This window comes from Balearica regulorum, chromosome 1, assembly GCF_011004875.1.
Source record: "Balearica regulorum gibbericeps isolate bBalReg1 chromosome 1, bBalReg1.pri, whole genome shotgun sequence".
Taxonomy (NCBI): Eukaryota; Metazoa; Chordata; class Aves; order Gruiformes; family Gruidae; genus Balearica; species Balearica regulorum.
The window spans coordinates 74370647-74388223 of NC_046184.1; the positions used below are offsets into that span (position 1 = coordinate 74370647).

Here is a 17577-nt window from a genome sequence, read left to right on the forward strand (position 1 = left end):
CTGTTTAAATTACTGTCTCAACCTCACTGAAGGTGAATGACTTGAGGCTGGTGGGGGGATATCCCACCCATAGTTTTGAGATCCTCTGGAATGAAGAAGACTATACAGATCTAATTTATTACTGCGTTTGATGCATAAGATAGCATGACAATTTGACCTTGCACTTTAATACCCTGCTAAGCTGCTCCAAGAGCTCCTTAGTTAAAATGGTCCCTTTCTAATTTTAATTTATGCCGTATCTGGGTGGCTGAGTGTTTAAGGAGCTGCTGTCAAGCTCTGAATATCTTTGCCTAAGGCTTCAGAGTGACCTGTCCCAGCGACACAACCGTGGAGGGAGCCAGGGTGACTCCTGATTCTTAGTGCTCTTCTATCATCACCTCATTCCCTGTTCTTTCCATTCTTCCCCAGAGCTCTCTTTTGTTTATCAGCTCTGGAAGGTCACTTTAAAGGATTTTTCTTTTTCTTCTTTTTTTTCCTAGTTGTCTTATTTTCCTGGTGTCTTTGCAGCTTGGCTAGAAGGCTCATTCTGACCTGACTGCCTGGACTTCAGGCAGTTTTGGTTTTGCAGAGATGTTGTTATCTTCTGTATCACATTTGTTGCATCCTGGTTTGGGGAGTGGGGATAAGAACTGTCCTACATCTACTTACCAGCTAATTTCTGTACTTTTCTTTTTTCCCTAGCTCCAAATCTCCCTTTTCTTTTGTCACTTAGAGCCCTGCCAGCTCCCTGGCTTCTCCAGGAGCGGCTGTTACAAAGATGTGTGTGTTCTCCTCTGTAAAACCGATCCTTCTTTTGTGTTGCTAGGCTACTCCCTTCCAGCTGCCACTGAAGAAATGCTCCGTGGTGGGAAATGGTGGGATCCTGAAAAAGAGCGGCTGCGGCAAACAAATAGATCAAGCAGATTTTGTCATGCGGTAAGACAGAAACCTCAATGGACACATTGTCTCCCCTTCCCTCTGCTAAATCTTGGACTTTTCAAAGCTATTCAGTAGCGATTAATCAATTATAATTTGCCTTGTTGTTTCCCCTCCTCCCCCCTTTGCAGGATGCTTTATACAAGTGATTTGGGTAAAAGTGTGAGGACAAAAAAAAAAAAAAGAAGAGAGTTTTGACTGGCTTCTGCAAATGCATGTGTAGGGTGGGGGCAATCTGCAGATGCATGGGTTAAGGTTGTGACAGATTATGCAGTGCCACTGAGAGGTACTGAAGAGCTGCTTTTCTCTTTAATTATGCAGTGTTAGGCAGGGTCTCATTCTGCACTGTGCTCTGTCCTCTGTAACTCTAAATGCCACCATATGCAACCCATTGAACTCAAGATGAGTAGGTACTGATTTATGGGGCAAGGCTTAAGTAGTAAGTTGGAACAAGGTTAAAATGTTCCTATGTTTTTCTTCCCTCAAGACTGATTTCTGGCTGATTGAGGAAAGGCTAAATGTCTTCCCTTGATGCAGGTTTTTTGGGATTCCTCACATTTCCTTTCCCTCCAGCCTTCCTGAAGTTGTACGAACCTGTCAGAAGGGATGTTGAACCAACTACTGCTTTCGTGATTGAATTTGGCACTTTCTAGGTCTGCATTCTTTAAGGAAGAAAGACAGAAATTAGTTCCTCCCTGTTAGACATGAACAAGAAAAACATTGTGGGGGAGAAACTGGAGGAATGCTCCCAAAGAGATGAGAAATGGAGTTTCTCTGGGTTTTGAGATGGATGCATAATGAACACCCACTTTAGCAAGTCTCCTTATTAGATCCTGATGGCTTATTATAAAGCCGTACACATTTGCTAGAAACCAAACAGTATTACTGTAGTTTCTGGTTTGCATGTCAAAGACCAAAAATGCCTTCAACGTGAAAGCAAGGAAATATACAACAAACTAAAGGCAAAAGGAAACGTATACTTAGAGCATTCATAGATATAAGATATAAGGCATGGGGGAGAGGCAGTGTACTGATTGCCATTACTGCAAAACTCCTTAGGTGTTCCGCAGATTAAATATGAGAAACTGCAGGGTATATACCGTGGTAATATTATCTAGATGCAATGGGAAATTGAAATGCTGCAGGAGCAATCAGTTACAAAAACAATAGAAACTTTTTTAAAAAAAAAATCAGCAGTTGTTGTAGCTTGATCAGAAAAATCCTTTTCTCTCCAGGGAGGGTAAAGCAACCATTATCTGTACAGAACTTATTTTGAATTGGAAATAAGTGATGGGAGAATCCTGCAAAAATCCCAGTAGCTGCCTGCAGGCTGTATTGTATTAGTGATGTGCAGTCGTATTTATGGAAAATGTTTCAGTTCTTTTGGGTTAGAAACATATACCACTGGGAGAAAATATTTTTATAGCAGGTGGAAGACAGGCTCGAGTTGATCTTCTCTAAATCTGATTTCTATAATCTGAGAGCTGAGAGAGAAAGAGCACAATAGTGACTTGCATAACATTTTTTTTTAAAAGAAATTTGTGTAATATCTTTAAAGTATTTCCACAGTGTAGAATGTCATGCCAGGTTTTGCCCTTGTTCTTTTCTTCCATTCACATTGTTTTTGACTTCACTTAAGTGTATTTCCATAAGTTCTGCCTTATGACTGCAGCCATCTTCTCTGATATATTGTAATCACTAGGGTTAGTTAATGAGTTTAAACTCATCTCGTTGCTGAGCATCTTCTACAAACACAGTTGTACCAACATAGAGATTAAAAGAGCAGCAGTTTTCAGCCCCTAAGGCATAGCACACTGCATCTGCAACGAGAAAGGTGCATGGCACATGGTCTACATGTTTAGGTAGTGTGGTTATAATAGGCTCTTCATCTGATACCTGGCTGGTTTTCAACTTTGTAATCTTTATATCTAAGAAAAAAAATCTTTATTTGCTCTCTTCCTTCCTGCCAGTGTTTATTTTGAGAGAGAAGCGCTGGGTACTAAACCCTAAGCAATGTTTTTATCTGTATTTTGACAGAGGAGACATGTTTTCTTGTCATTAGATTTTGAAGAAATATTTCTACATCTCACAGTTCTCCCTTTCCCCCAACAACTTTCCATGGCTCTGCTGTGGTTTCCATGGCTCCCTGTGGAGACTACATCTCCCAGGGAGAGGGTTTCTCTCTGTAAAATAGCAGGGGATTGCAGGAAGTTCTCCAAGCTGTTTGCTGATGAATTTATTCCAGAACTAGAAGCAACTTGTCACTGTTTCAAGTTGACTAGTGCTGTCCTGGTTTGGGGACGCCAAGCGGTTATCTTTTAATCACGCTGTGCCATGCCATCGAGCCATACCAGCCCAGGTGGAGCTGGGGAGGTTAAATGCGGTGGCACTTCGGGGTTTGCAGACAAGTCCAGAGAAACATGGCTTTCAGCTGCCTTATGCAGTTATTGTCCTGACGCTAGCCAAGGTGCCACAAAGGGATGAAACTGAATGGTTGCAATTTCATATTAAATTCATATTAGTCCCTAGTGTTTAGTATATGTGCGTATATTTAGCTAGATAATCACATAGCACCTACCAAACACGCGTGCTGTTGTTCAGCCAAGTTGTCTGGATTCTCAGCACCTGTGGGACATGGACTTCTGTCTGGGCCCAAACCCAGAACAGCCGTTTCTGCCTGGTGAGGGTTAAAGGATCCCTCTCATTTTACCCTTGCAGCTGTTAATTAAGAAGATGTTTCTTAGGACGTTTCTTTTTTTTTCTTGGTGTGTTGCTCACCTTCACAACACTCAGCGCTCTGCTGACCTGGTCAGCAAAATAATCTGCAAGGCCAAGAAGTTTCTTTCAACCAACTGATTTCTCGCTGAGTTTCCTCTGAATACTCAGGCCAGTTCTTAATATTTCATGCAGAACAAGCTGGGAATGAGACTTACTGATGAAAGGAATTAGATGTGTTTAAATAATGCATCTGGGACTGGCATGTGAAAGAAATTTCATTATTGAGGTGTTATGATGATAAAAACTAGGGAGAGATCTTGGTCCTTCATAGTGCTTTTAAATAAACTTCAACTGAAAATGGCTTCTTAAAAGCTTGCCCTATGAGTTTCTGTTTATTAAAATCAGGGAGCATTAAAATGTAAGCTTCCAGAGGTCATTTAACCCTCTCTCTGCTCTGAGGCAAATCACCTATATATCTTGATTCACAAATATTTGTTTGACTTGCCATTGAAAACTGCTACTGAAAGGGTTTTTGCAACCTCTCCAAATAGTATTGATCTGATTAATTTGCATCCTACCCAGTGCAGGTGCAGGAAGCAACATATTGCAGTCTTACTTATTTATTTAAAATGTAAACCTTTCTCAATTTTTAAGGTTTTATCATTCTTTATGTCTGGGAATTAAACTTCCCCTATGCTTCTAGTCTGGGGTTTTTTTTGTGTGTGGGTTTTTTGGTTGTTTGTTTGTTTGGGTTTTTTTTTTTTTTTTGGTTGGGTTTCTTTGTCCCCCATCTCAATGATTGCATTTTCTGAACCCTCTTCTTTCTGAACCCTGTTCTCTGGCTTCTTTGTAAATTGTCTAGCTTCTCTTAAATTGCGGCAGACCAAACTAGAAGTTGTTTCCTAACTCAGATCTCAATACAAATGTAGTCATGAAAAGGAGAAATTATCTGGAAATTTTATTTTTCTTGGTGAATGTGGTTGAATCCATCTATGTTCCATATAGGTGGGACTTTGCTGTCCTTTTCCTTGGCATTTCCTGATGATGTAAATTTAGGAATGTGATTTTGAGAGCTGGTATTTGTATGCAAATACATGCAAATTAGCACCCCTGTTTTTTTTCTTCGGGAAGGTGGGATGTTTTGCATTAACAGACATTGCAGGGAGTATCCCATGTGCATGCTAGCGCCCTCTCCAGGCACTGATATTGCCACAAAACCATAACACGTGGAGGTGAGGCCAGGAATTTGTGCAGCCTTGTTTGCTGCACTCTGCTGTTGCAAGCACCCGGATCCCTTCTCCAAACACTGCAGAGGTCAGTGAAAATGCTAACGAAGGCAGCAACTGCTGTAGAAGCAGGGGCTTTCCTGGTGATGAGACTGATCTTCCCAGTGTGGTGGAAGAGTATGGCAACCTGTAGTGCAAGAGCCCAACGGTTTCTGCGGTAGCCCCTGGAAACCGACATAAAAGCCAAACCATAGTTCATTTCCCCAGCTTCTGCCTCTCAATAGTGTAGGAAATGGGCCTCTGAATTATTAAGATAAAAAACATCTGATGAGCAGCTTGTTATTATTGGACTCAAGGGTTTGTTGCTCCAGAGCTGAAAGTGACCCTCTTCTTTAGGGTCAGCCTTTGCTGAGCACGAGCTCTTGCTGGGGGCAGGAAGAGGAAGGAGCTGGTGCCCAAGTGTGCCCCTCACCTCTCATCACCTCACGCACTCCTTCTCTGTGCTGCGCTTCTCCAGCATGCTGCAGAAAAACAGTGAGACCAGCATGTGCAAATGGGGATGCCTTGATTCGATGGTTGGACTTAAAAATTGGAGGGCAAATTTGGTTATGGTAGAGCCCAACAAAACCACAAAACCCAACAACATAAAAAACTAAAAGTCTTTTTCTGAAAAAAATTCCAAATTCTACTTGTCTCTGAGAATCCTGGTTTTATTTTTGCCTTTTAAGCATTAAAAATATTGTTCATATCTTTGATTTAAAAAGTTGGACAAATTTGAAATGAAAAATGTTTTGAAACAGATTTTTGGTGTTATTTCTATGTATTGAGTAGATTTCTCCTGACTGTAATTTCTGGAGCAGTGCATAGGCTTGGATACTGTTTGAATGTATTTTCATCTTTATCTACTGTGCCTTCCTTCTTCTCCCAGGTCTTTACCGTGAAGCATTTAGGACTGTCCTTTGTCTGAAAGTTTCTCTCTACTTCTGTTTTGTGGTGTCTTGGCTTTCTGCTTTCCAAAGTAAATTTGCTCAGTCACTTTCTTTTTATTACATTTTCACCCTGCCCACCAGGACAAGGCTTTGAGCTGAAGAGAGATGCACATATTAAAAAAGACACTTAAAATTTTTTTCTGTGTTTTCTTGGTAAATTTTGTACCCTGCAGTGTAATATTAAAAATGCCAGTTGCCCGTTGTTTGCAAGATGTGTAATGCTTGCAATGCCACAGAGTGGTAACAGTCTGGAGCCTGCTACTAGTGAACAAGAGAGAACAGAGTGAAAAACAGAACTGTAAGAGAGTTTAGAAAAAGTCTTTGCTGTAGATAATAACGTCATCTTCCACAGACTTTCAGCTTGTTGGAAATGCCAAGTCTTTGTCTTTGTTTTTGCTTAGTAGCTACATAAGATCATCTCTGTGAAAGGTTTGATTTCTACATTTCCCCATAATCTGGTACAAAAATTTCCTATTGTGCTTATAGGTGTGGTACAGCAGGGGTATTTATACAGCACTTTTACATTTTCTGACAGCTTGCTTTTTTTTTCCCTAAAAAAAACACCCCACCAAAAAAAAACAAAACAAAAAACCACCACAAAAAAACCCCAAAAAATCCATCAAACAATAAAAAACCCAACACCAAACCACACCTGCAAACTTGGAGATGAAAAAAGACTAAGGTTGAAGCCTGTCAATCCTGAATGTCATTTAAAATCTTGACTGTCTTTCTGTGTACAGGTGCAACCTTCCTCCTCTCTCCAGTGAATATAGCAAGGACGTTGGATTGAAAACCCAGCTGGTGACTGCAAATCCCAGTATAATTCAGAAAAGGTAGGAAGCGTATTGTTCTTTCTCTCGTCAGGGGAAACAAAAAGAAAAATACTTCATCTGTGTTATAGATATTATTGCATCAGAGTTATGTTCTTTATGATCTCCTGATCCTAGAAAAGGATCTGGAAAAGATGAAATGGACAATCATTTGGTGTTAGGTGAAGTAATCAAAGACTAAATCCCTGATCCTTTCACTGTAAGCAAGGAAACAAAGGGAGGCTGGCTTCCTACAGAGCTATTTCTTCTACCATACTCCTCCCAGTGCTTCCAGCTCCGTCCTCTTACCATGTGCTGAGCACGTGCCAGAGGTGCTTTGGCTGCTCCCAAGCCAGGCACGTACTGATGGGTGGCCCAAACTACTGTGGTGGCCAGGCCAACTGGCTGCTGCATCCCACAGTTAATGAAGATGTTAATTTGGGTTTCTCTTTGTTTCACCACTGATAACCTCTGGGTCCTTACTGTCTTCGTATTATTTGTTTGATATTGACTTATGGGTATAGAAGTTGTTAGGATGGAACTGACTGGCAGGTTGTGATCATACAAGCCTCACTTTCTTAGGAAACTGGGACAAAATTTTATTGTTTATTAGAGTTGGTTGAAATTTTCCAAATGTCAGTAGCTGATGAGAGAGGAGAAGGAGGGGTGGGGGGAAGTCAATGCTGTCTCTCTGATTTTGCCTTCCTGAATTTTAATTGCTATGTTATTTGTTTATCACCTGGAATGAGGTAGGCTGTTCTCAGGCAGAACAAGATCTGGTAGTAACTTGCCATGTTCACTGAAAAACACAGAGAAAAGGCATAAACCAAGGGGATGAACAGGAAATGATTAGACATAAAGAAATGTATAATGCGGGTACTGGTACGTGAAGGATTGTGAAAGGAAGCGAAGCAGGGAAATAAAATGAATGATAGAAAGCCAGGTGTTTCAGAAAGAAGAAAGGCACAGACTTGGAAATGGATGTTTGATGGTATTTAAATGTAACATTTTTCCTCTCTATCAGGAATTGAAGGGTTCTCTAGTTTTTTGTGTAGAAAAGATGACAGTCTTTGACAGAGTAGAAAAGAGAGGGAGAGCAAGAGGGAAATGGAGTAGTAATCAGCTTCAAGAGCTGATTCCAGGCAGAGAGTGTCTGAATAGAAGGCAGCACAGAAGTGCTTGTGGGATGACATCAAAGCAAACCAAGCAGAATTGGCAGAGGATGGCACCAGATGCCAGGCAAGAAGGGGGAGCTGCTCATGGCAGTGGACCTGAAGATGGGGAATCTAAAAATCCTGTGGGACGTAGGTGGCTAATGAGGTTGATGTAACAAGTGAGAGGAAATGGCCAGAACATCCCATCAAGGAAAGATCAGTTTGGCCGTGGCATTTTGGATAAAATGGAGAGGGGCAGTGTGAAACATAGAGCTTACAAAGGATTTTACAGTTGTCAAAGCAGAGGATTATTAAACTCATGGATATTTATTTTGCGCCCTCTCCTCCATCAAGGCCTAGAGTGGAAAGTTCACTGTAATAAGTATTTTTGAACAGAAGAAGAAAAGGAAAAAGAGCTTTAGTGATGCTACAGCGAGACTATGGAGCTACACTAGAGAGACTGTGGAGTTATCCAGCAAGAAGGAAGGGGTGAGCAGATGGTTGAAGAAGCAGATGGAGAGAGTGAGACGCTGCTTTGTGAGATGGGGATATCACAACGAGGAGTGGAGGGGGAGAGAAACGGGAAAAGAGAAAGCGGGGAAAGAATAGATGGGGAACAGGAAACAGATTTGTGTTCAATGTCACTTTTCAAAGTGAGTGGACAATAACTGTCATGCAGGACCTTTGATGAGAAAGTAATGTGGGATGTATATGCATGTGTATTGATTAGTAGGAGATATACAACCAGTAACTGAGAATAATACAGAGAACAAATTCATAGTGCTGAAAATTGGCAGACACCTCCTCTGAGGCTTGGAGCTCTTGACAGATCTGATACCTTGCTTCCTTTACCTGGTCAGGAAGAGATTTTATTTTATTTGTTTTTAAATAATATTTTACTGATGTTTCCTGTACGCTGTCGAAACTCATTATTTTACCTCCTGTGTGTTAAGTTAGAGTTGGGAAAAAAGGTTAACTCTTGAAGTTAAAATAGAAAAGACGACTACTACTCTGTCAACATACAGTCAATTTCTGTGGAAAAAAGCTTTTTAAGGAAGTAAGACTACTTATAAGTCTAGACTTTCACAAAATTCAAGGGCGTTCAGGTTGGTGACTGATACATATCTGTTTCTAAGCTGTAAGTTAACTAGCTTCACATAATGGTATTATTCATTATCATTCTTCCCCTTTCCTCTTGTCTTTACTATAAGTAGGTTGATATTGATGAGGCTTGACATCTCAATTATCTCTCAAGTGTGTTATGACAGATTTAGTGAATTGGTCCTGCAACACCATTCATGGCTGCTCAAAGATTTGTCCTTACCAGATAATTTGTGATGAGGCATGTTAGATAGGGCAAAGTTTTCATACCAGGCATGTGGAGGAAATTTTCTGTGGTGTTCTAAAACCAGAATTATTGCTTTAGAAAGCTAAGTTGTTGGCAGTAATTATTGCAGAGTGATATCTGAGCTACCACCATTTCCCTCTAGACTTACAGCCTTAGGATGGGAGAGTCAAGATTTTAATCTGGGAGTACATTGACTTTAGAGATACATTCTAAACATTGCCTTTTGGAAAACTTAGAGATCAAGTTCCTACTCTGTTTTCAGCAGGAAATGTGACTGTGCAAGTAGTACAGTTTTCACTTGTAAAATATTGTGCTCAGTTCTCGTTTCAGTTTGAAAAATGAAGAGGAATTTTCTACCCTAACTTTTGCTTCATATAATACAGGAATGCTGACAACAGACATATTACGATAGAAATTTCCCTGGCTGACTAAGAGGACTCATGATGACTGCCCCAGTTTCTTTTTTTGTCTAAAATATTTCACGAGCATCTCCAATTAATACTAAAACTCTCAGTCCTTTGAGTCTGTGTAAAACTCCTTTTCCACTTTGTATTCAGAACCTAATCCTCTGTCAAACCCTGGTATGAGGTTGCAATTGGGATTGAAATGTTGCAATGTGAGGCCACTGCGACCTCTCTCACCCTCTACCCCCCAGTACTGTTGAGGGGCTACAAAAAGGTTGGTATCTTTGATGTTTCCAGTTCATTCCCCTACCACCCTAGTCAGCTTGGCCTTATCTGTAGGGAACCACTTTGCAGGCAGAAGATTATTCTATATTTGTCCTGGGTTTGGTTGGTTTTTTTTTTTCCCCCCATGAGTAGCTGCTGTAAGTCGCTGCTAGGAAAGAGGCAGTGTAGTAGTGGGACCTGTGATATGCCTACAGCCGTTCTTAGACTCTGGGAAAAATCAACAAGGTTATGTCATTTATAGTGATTATTTCTGTATTCTCAACACTTGTCTACAGCTGTAGATAGGGACTAGTCAGTGGATCACTTGTGAACATGAAAATGCTTAAATAGGTAGTGATGATTTTCGACCAATGGCATAAGTTTTTTGACTAAGAAGAATGAAGAGTTACTATTTTGGATGTGGATATTATGTGTTTCTGAAGTCACTGGCTCTGGGCTGTTTAAGAGAAGCAAATTCTAGCAATTTCTTGCCATCATCAACAATTCTTGCAAATGTCATATAATAATACTCTCACCTTTTGACTAAACTTTTAATTAAATCTCCAAAAAAATGCTGTTTGCAGCAATCTTCCTTTCTAGTCACCATGTCTGCTTACTCTGTCTAACCCCTGCAGACATATACTATCAATGTGGATATAATAGTATCCAATAGATGGTTTCCCAGCATTCAGTAAGTTTCAGATCGACTGATATTTGATGGCACATATTTTATCCATGAGCTGTGTGAGTGTTTCTGACCTGTCTAGAAATAATCTCATTAGAAAATGGCATGATGACTGTGGTAGCATTCCTTATTTGCCGTAATTCAGCATCAATATAACCGACAGAAGCCCCCGAGGTGTGTAACACACACCTCCCAACACTGCCTTTGAGATGTAATCCGATAATTGGTTGAATTGTGTGAAGCTCTTCCCCCCTTCTCCTTTCAGGGTGCTGTATTTTCTCAGCGCTTCAGTCTCTGAAATGGGGTATGCCACTTCATAGTGGAATCTCTCAAAAGTTGTATAGCATTGCTAATGGAAATAGTCTGACTGAAACTTGGATAACCTGATTTATGATCAGCCATTACACTTTGCAGCTCAGTATGAACTTCCATCTCTGAATGTGAACATTTTTTTCAGTAAATTAATTCACTTTTTTGATCTCTGTGATGTTTGACAAGTTTTTGCTGCATCCAGTTTCCTGCACTAAAGCAAGATGAAGGAATGAGACTAAAGGCTAACAAATGCAATGATTCTGCCTCAGAGCTTTGAAATGTCAGTTAAATATCGCTGTTGTTTATTAGGTTCCCAGGAAATTTGAGTGGGATTAAATTTGCTTTCCAGTTCTCCCTGCATCTTAGAGCCAGCTAATAATCTTTCCTGCATTCTGTCCTGAAGACATCTTTGAATCCAATTGACTTAAGCCATTAAGAATAAAAAGATGGAACTGGGGCAATTACTTCATTTGATAAAAGCTTCCTTCATCTTTGATTAAATGAATGTACAATATTAAGCCTGTTGCTGACACTCATGAAAATGGTACATGAGAATTTGTCTTGACTATGTCTCCATGTAAAAACTGTATCTTCCATTCCTAAGTAGTTACATTTTAATTTGGTAATTGCAAAAGATCAGAAAAAGAAAGAAAAAATCCCATCCATGAAATAAGTTATTGAAGGAAGACCCCTTTTGCTCATCTTGTCCTCTCTTTAGGAGTTGGGTGATGAGACCTTTCCTTGTAAAGTCATTTAATCACCAGATTTTAAATATTTCATATAGAGGCGGTTCTTTCATACCTAGTATCTGAATGTATCATCTCAGATTTTTTCATTGAGAAGTACTCCAGAGTGATAAGAATCATTATTTTCATTCATGTTGCAAAATTTCCTTTTATGTTCTTCTGCGAGAGTCTGTGAACATCTACGCCAACAGCAAGGGGATAAAATTTCTGGGAAGCACTTCTTTAGAGGCAAGACTATAATAAACCCTTCTATATACAGAGGTTGCTTGAAGCTCCATTTGTTGGTAATCAGTCTTTTCTCTCCTCTAGCACAGAAGTCCTTTAAAAGATTTAAATTTATTAACAACTGAAGCCTTAGTTTCTGTCTGCAAGGAACACCTATTTTTGTCCTCATTTGAGCAGAAAAGGAAGCAAAAGTGATGGAGAAGACTTGCCAGTTACCACCAGGCCAAAGGCAGAGCCAGGGAAAAAAAATCCAGAATTTCTGATCGGCTTTTGTGATCTCTTAGCTGATGAACAGAAATATATGGAGTTGTAACAAAGCCATGCTGTGATTAGGACAGTTTGATGCTATTATAGCTATGCTTTGACCCCATTTAAATCAATGACTTTTACTCTCTTATCCATCCTCTCTCTCTGTAATTTCCAGTATGGACAGGATTATAATTTATTTTAAAGTAAGAAAAGCATATAGGATACTTTCAAAAAATGCTAATCTATTTTGTATTTTCCTCTGCTTTTTACAGATGAGATTTAGATGATTTTTCCTTTGAAGAGTTGCAGTTTGGCTGCAAAGTAATATTTTTCAGTGATTCAGAAATCCTAATCTGTGTAGGGAGACTTACATGGAAGAGTCTATTGCAGTTGAATCAAACACTCCCAAATAATTTAATTCATTTGAATTAAACCCCATATGTACAGTTTCAATTTTAAAGTCAGCTTTTGAAATGATAGGAGATCAGTCACACTGAAAAGAATGTATCTTCCCACTGCAGATGCACAGCCAATATCAAAGTGGCACTGCACGCATTAGTGTTAGAATTCAAAGGTATAATGAAAATTTAAACTAAACAGAGTACTACCCAGAAAGAGCAAATGTAGAGTCCTCCATGTGGGGAGGAATATGTGAAAAATTGGGGGAGTTATTGGCTAGGTGGCATTTCTGCTGAAAAGAAGGATGCAGTGTTAGGTCGTTGACTGAGCACGAATAGTCAATGTCCTACTATGCAGATAACAGCAAATGCTGTGTTGCGTTATCTAAGTAAGTTTAATGCATGAAGAGATATATTTAAGCTCAGCTATGGCCTCAGCTGTGGTACTGTGCTCGGTTTTTGCACCATGTGTTCAAAAAAGTCTCAAATCCCAAACATGGAGCGTCAACTGCAAAGTGCAGCGAAGAGCAGGAAGAGAGAGATCTATGAAGCCTAAGCCCCAAGGAAAGGACTGCTGGATCTAGAGGTGTCTCAAAATGTACCAGTGGCTTCAAAGAGAAATGTCAGTTGCTGTTGACGAGATGAGAAACAATGGACTGAAATTTTGGGTTAGGAAAATAAGAACTGAGCGGAAAAGTTGTTTAATCTGGTAGGGGAGAAGGGAGAAAGAAAGACTGAGGAGAGCTGTAACAGTTTCCCAGGGGTATGGCTAGCCAAGGTGGGGGATGTGAGGATGACTCCTCATCAGCAAAAGCAATTGCTAGATATTAGGAAAAACTTTCCAAAGAACTTCTGTAAAAGTCTCCATGTTACAGTAATGTAAAGGGCTAATTGATAAGGGGATGAAATGGGAAATTATAAGTGGAATTACGTGAGATCGTAGTTTGATGCTATCTCTTAAACAAAAATAAATGTTTTATTAATAATTATCATAAAGCAGAAACAGAAGATACCAGGATTAAAATAATCCATTTGGATTTCAGATTGAAATGTCCTCAAATTGCAGTTCTACTGTGTGTTTATTGTAGAATTGGAGACAAATAGGATGCATTATCTTGCACACACATTTGTATGTCTCCTACCTTAAACTGGGATTTTGATGATAATCTTAGTTATCTCTACTGTGAATGGCATTTTAATTGCAAATCTTTGCCTTACCAAAATCACCAGTGCTTGCCCATATGTGCTGATATTCATTAACACATTGTCTCACACATTTTCATTTTCCTGGCAAGCCATTGCGGGAAGACTGTTGCTTTTCATTTTTTTTTGTATTTTTTTTTTTTTTCCCCACCTCCTGGTGTCTTCTTAAGACCACTGTATTGAAGAGTCTGCCAGCAGTACCAAACAGGAAGACAACCAGCTGTCTGATTTTCCATTATTAGGTTTGTGAAATGGGAAAGCTATATATGTCCTTGAGCAAATAATGCTTTTAATTAAGGTGATTTTTTTTTTTCATCCTTTCTGCAGTAGGACTTGATATGAGGGCTTCTAAATCCTACTGCCAGTATGTGGAATAGCATACCCAAGTACCTCATGTTTAAGTATGTGAGTAATATCTTCAAAGTCAGTAGAATAACTTTATGTGAGTAATATCTTCAAAGTCAGTGGAATAACTTATATGTGTTTTGCTGGATCAATCAATTTAGTGTCTTGTATGAGCGACCCAAGTTTTTTTCAGGGTAACATCCCCAAAGATTTTTAAGTGCCATGGTTAGATAACTAATCTTAACCTAGATTTTTCTACCACTATCCCATCTCTTGGATTTTTACAGATATTGATTGGAAAACAAATATATCTTTTTTTCTAAATAAAGATACAAGACATCCTGCAATCTGAAAAACTGCAAATAATGAGAACACAGAAAACAAATACTTCTCTGCAGTCTGTCAGATTGTGACATTCCCCCTTTTTCTTTTGTTCCTACCTCTAAAAAATAAGTTTCACTTTTACCAGGATCTGCAGCCATGTGATCCCATAAACTTCAAAGAAAGCCTCCAAATTCAGGAGACGGTCACAGAAGTGTAAGAATTATGCTTATGGGCTTAGCCACAGGCCAAAAGCTTTAGGGTTAAGCGCAGGTGTCAAAGAGGCAGAGAGGTTAATTAGTATCTATTTTCTCATTAAATAGTGGGGGGGATTGCTGGGATTGGCATAATCTAGCTGAGAAGACTGGTGGGTTTTATTCCTTGCTGATCTCCGGTGATTTGTGCAGATTTGTGTGATCCCAGCACTGCTGATCTCTGGCAGAAGCTGACGGGCTGTGCGGTAGGTTTTTCAGCAGTCTTCCATCTGAGCAGCAAGGTAAATTGGGAAACCAGTTGCTAGACTGGTCAGCAAGAGCTTGTGCCTTAGAAGCCACCTCCTTGTTTTTATTTTTGCACTCTCAATTTGTTATAATGAATACGAAAGCATTTGAAATGCTTTTTTGCTGACATTTTGGTTTTCATAGACTATTAATATTTCCATTCATATACTGTCTGGAAATGTTTATTTGTTTATTACCAAAAGCAATGTTTTTCTCAATAAACATTGTAGGACATTATTTCAATGTGAATTTCAGTGAGAAGACTAAATCAGTAGGACTTAGGATAGATGCTGAAGGAAAGGATGAACGGAGAGAGTAACGCCAATGTGGAGTTTTTTAGGGAAACAGATTCTTTCCTGGTGTAGCTCCCACTGCAGAACTTAACATCCACCAAAAACCTGACTTGGATTTTTTTCTCATCAGGGAGGTTTGGCTTTTGCGCTCACATAGCCTTTGGCTGGACCTGTTTTCCGAGCCAAAAAAATCCCAGAACGTGTGGATGAGACAGTCTCTTCTTCCCAGTCTGCTCTGGAGCCTGGGCAGCCTTCTCTGCCCACTGTCAGTGCTGGAAGTATAGCCTGTCCTTTGAGAGAAATGTAGGCAAGTTGATTTGTTGGAAAGCATCAATACTAAGAGGCTGCTAGTAGAGGCAAGGCAGAAGCTGATGCTTCGTAGCTAAGGCATTTGGTATAGTTTTTAACTGGAGAGTTTTCAGCTCTAGATACCAGTGCTAGTTCTGTTCTAGGCAGCTAGCATACTAAATGCTACCCAGTGTGGAAATCGGAACACCTTTTTGACCCAGAATTGGTCATTTCTCATAACTGGGTTAATACCAGCATGTGTAGGTGTCTCAGCACCATCATCTTACTGACCTTTACTGTGCAGACTTAGTGAGCAGCCAAAGTGCACTTCTTGAAGTCTCAGAGAACCCCCTAAATTACGCCTAAATGGTCCACACCTAAAGAAAATCCTGTTACGTCCCCAGGAAGTATAAAGATTTGTTGACATTTGTTGTTTTTCAAACTATTATGCTCACCCTAAGCTGTATGTACAGTTTAAAAATCTAGGAGTGTGAGGCTGTGACTCATGAAATGTTTTTTGTAAGCAAAAACTGAGCTGATTAAAAGGACAATTGGCTAGAGTCAGAATGTTAAACTGCTGTATCTTTCTTACAAGAGGATGCTGTTAAATTGCTAGAAGTGAGTCATTGTAAGCATTAGAGAACATTTTTCAAGATCAGCCTTTTATGTACGATAACAGAAATAGAATAATTTTCAGTGAAAATACACTTCCAAGTAGAGGTGGGTTTATTTAATTTTATAGTTAAACTGCTGTTTTTCCGAACAGAGCAAATCCAGTTGTAAAAATTGGCATTTGCATTTTATTGCCTTTAGTTTACTTCTGTAGAAAATTTGGGAAGTTGACAGCTGTCAAATTAGTGTTTTCCTTATATTTGTTTAGATAAATGTTTAGCTATAAAGATCCTTGGAGGGTGATACACTTGCTACAAATGTGACTGAATTACTGGATCATTTTGTGCATAGGAAGGTTGGTTAATACAGCGTCGGAAAGCATAGGGTTATCAGCGAAGGTTAGCTGCTCTGGTTAGATACAGGGCTTTTGGTTGGGTTGCTCTTCAGGACCTCTTCCTGGTGCTGGTTTCTGCAAATATTTTGTAGTTTCTCAGAGCAGAGAAAATCTGCATAACTGTTTTGGTGTCATTTTGGGTCAGATGAATACTAGCAGCTAACCCTGTCTCTCACATTTTATGAAGATCTGATGCTGAGCACATCTCTAAAACCACAAGGAACTACATTATTGGTTCTAAGGGAGATTACAGTCAGGAAACCTTTCTGAAAAACAGTCCTTAGAAGAAGAACTACTTTAAAAAGTTGACTGTAAAGGGACGAAGAGAGGATTAGAAAGAGGAGACAGTGGGAAAAGGTGTCTTCTTCTTTAGGATCTCAGAGTTTTCTTCCTTCAGGACAGAAAACCAGTTTTAGGTTTTTATGATACCGTGTTTAATCTCTGTCTGTTTGCTCTGCACAGAGCAGATCATGAAAGGAGGCTGTGAATTAATGTGCTGGGGGGAAGCGCAGTGGGGTGACTGTCCTCTTCACCCACGCTGATGTCCATCTTTTTGCTTCTCTGCCAGCAAAGAACAACTGGAGGAAAGATTTTTTTGCCTATAAACCTGTATGGGTTGGGCAGTAAACTACTCAAGAGCATGCACCTTCCCAGTAGCTTCATACCTGTTGCTGACAGAGGCTTATGAGGGAAGAAGGAGGCAAACTCAACTCTAGATGGACGTCTGTTCTCCAGCAGTGCCTCTCATTACTCGATGGAGCAAAATCATCATGTGGGGTATTCAGCTTGGTGGCTGCTTTGAGCTAGAGATACAGCAGTGTCCAGTGTCAGTTCAGGCACTGCTGTTTTGGATACTGACTCCAAGATCTGATATTTTTTTCCAGTGAGGCACCACTGACAAAGGAAGAGGGGAGGGACTGTGATTTGCCTCTCTCCCATTTAGTGTAGTAATAAACAAATTGTATGTTTTGTCTTACTAACTCAGATGCTGCTTGTCTTGCTTTATCTCTGCAGTTTCCTGTGAGGTACAGCTTGTTGCATGTGGGTTTTTTGGTTGTTTTGTGTTTGTTAGATTTCTACCCACCCCCCCCCCACCCCGGCAAGGCTGATGCTACTTAATACAGCTTCATCCCCTTTCTTTTTTAATGCTCCATAGTAGGAGCTGGATGTTGATCCACT

At 39.8% G+C, this 17577-nt stretch overlaps 1 protein-coding gene across 1 annotated transcript in view; it reads left to right on the plus strand.

The window, feature by feature from the left end:
- The window catches only part of ST8SIA1 (ST8 alpha-N-acetyl-neuraminide alpha-2,8-sialyltransferase 1), a 130265-nt gene that overhangs the window by 69041 nt on the left and 43647 nt on the right, over window positions 1–17577 (plus strand). Inside the window, exons 3-4 of the mRNA XM_075758573.1 lie at window positions 806–915; window positions 6589–6681. Coding sequence (XP_075614688.1) covers window positions 806–915; window positions 6589–6681 — 203 coding nt within the window. The remainder of the gene's footprint in view (window positions 1–805; window positions 916–6588; window positions 6682–17577) is intronic.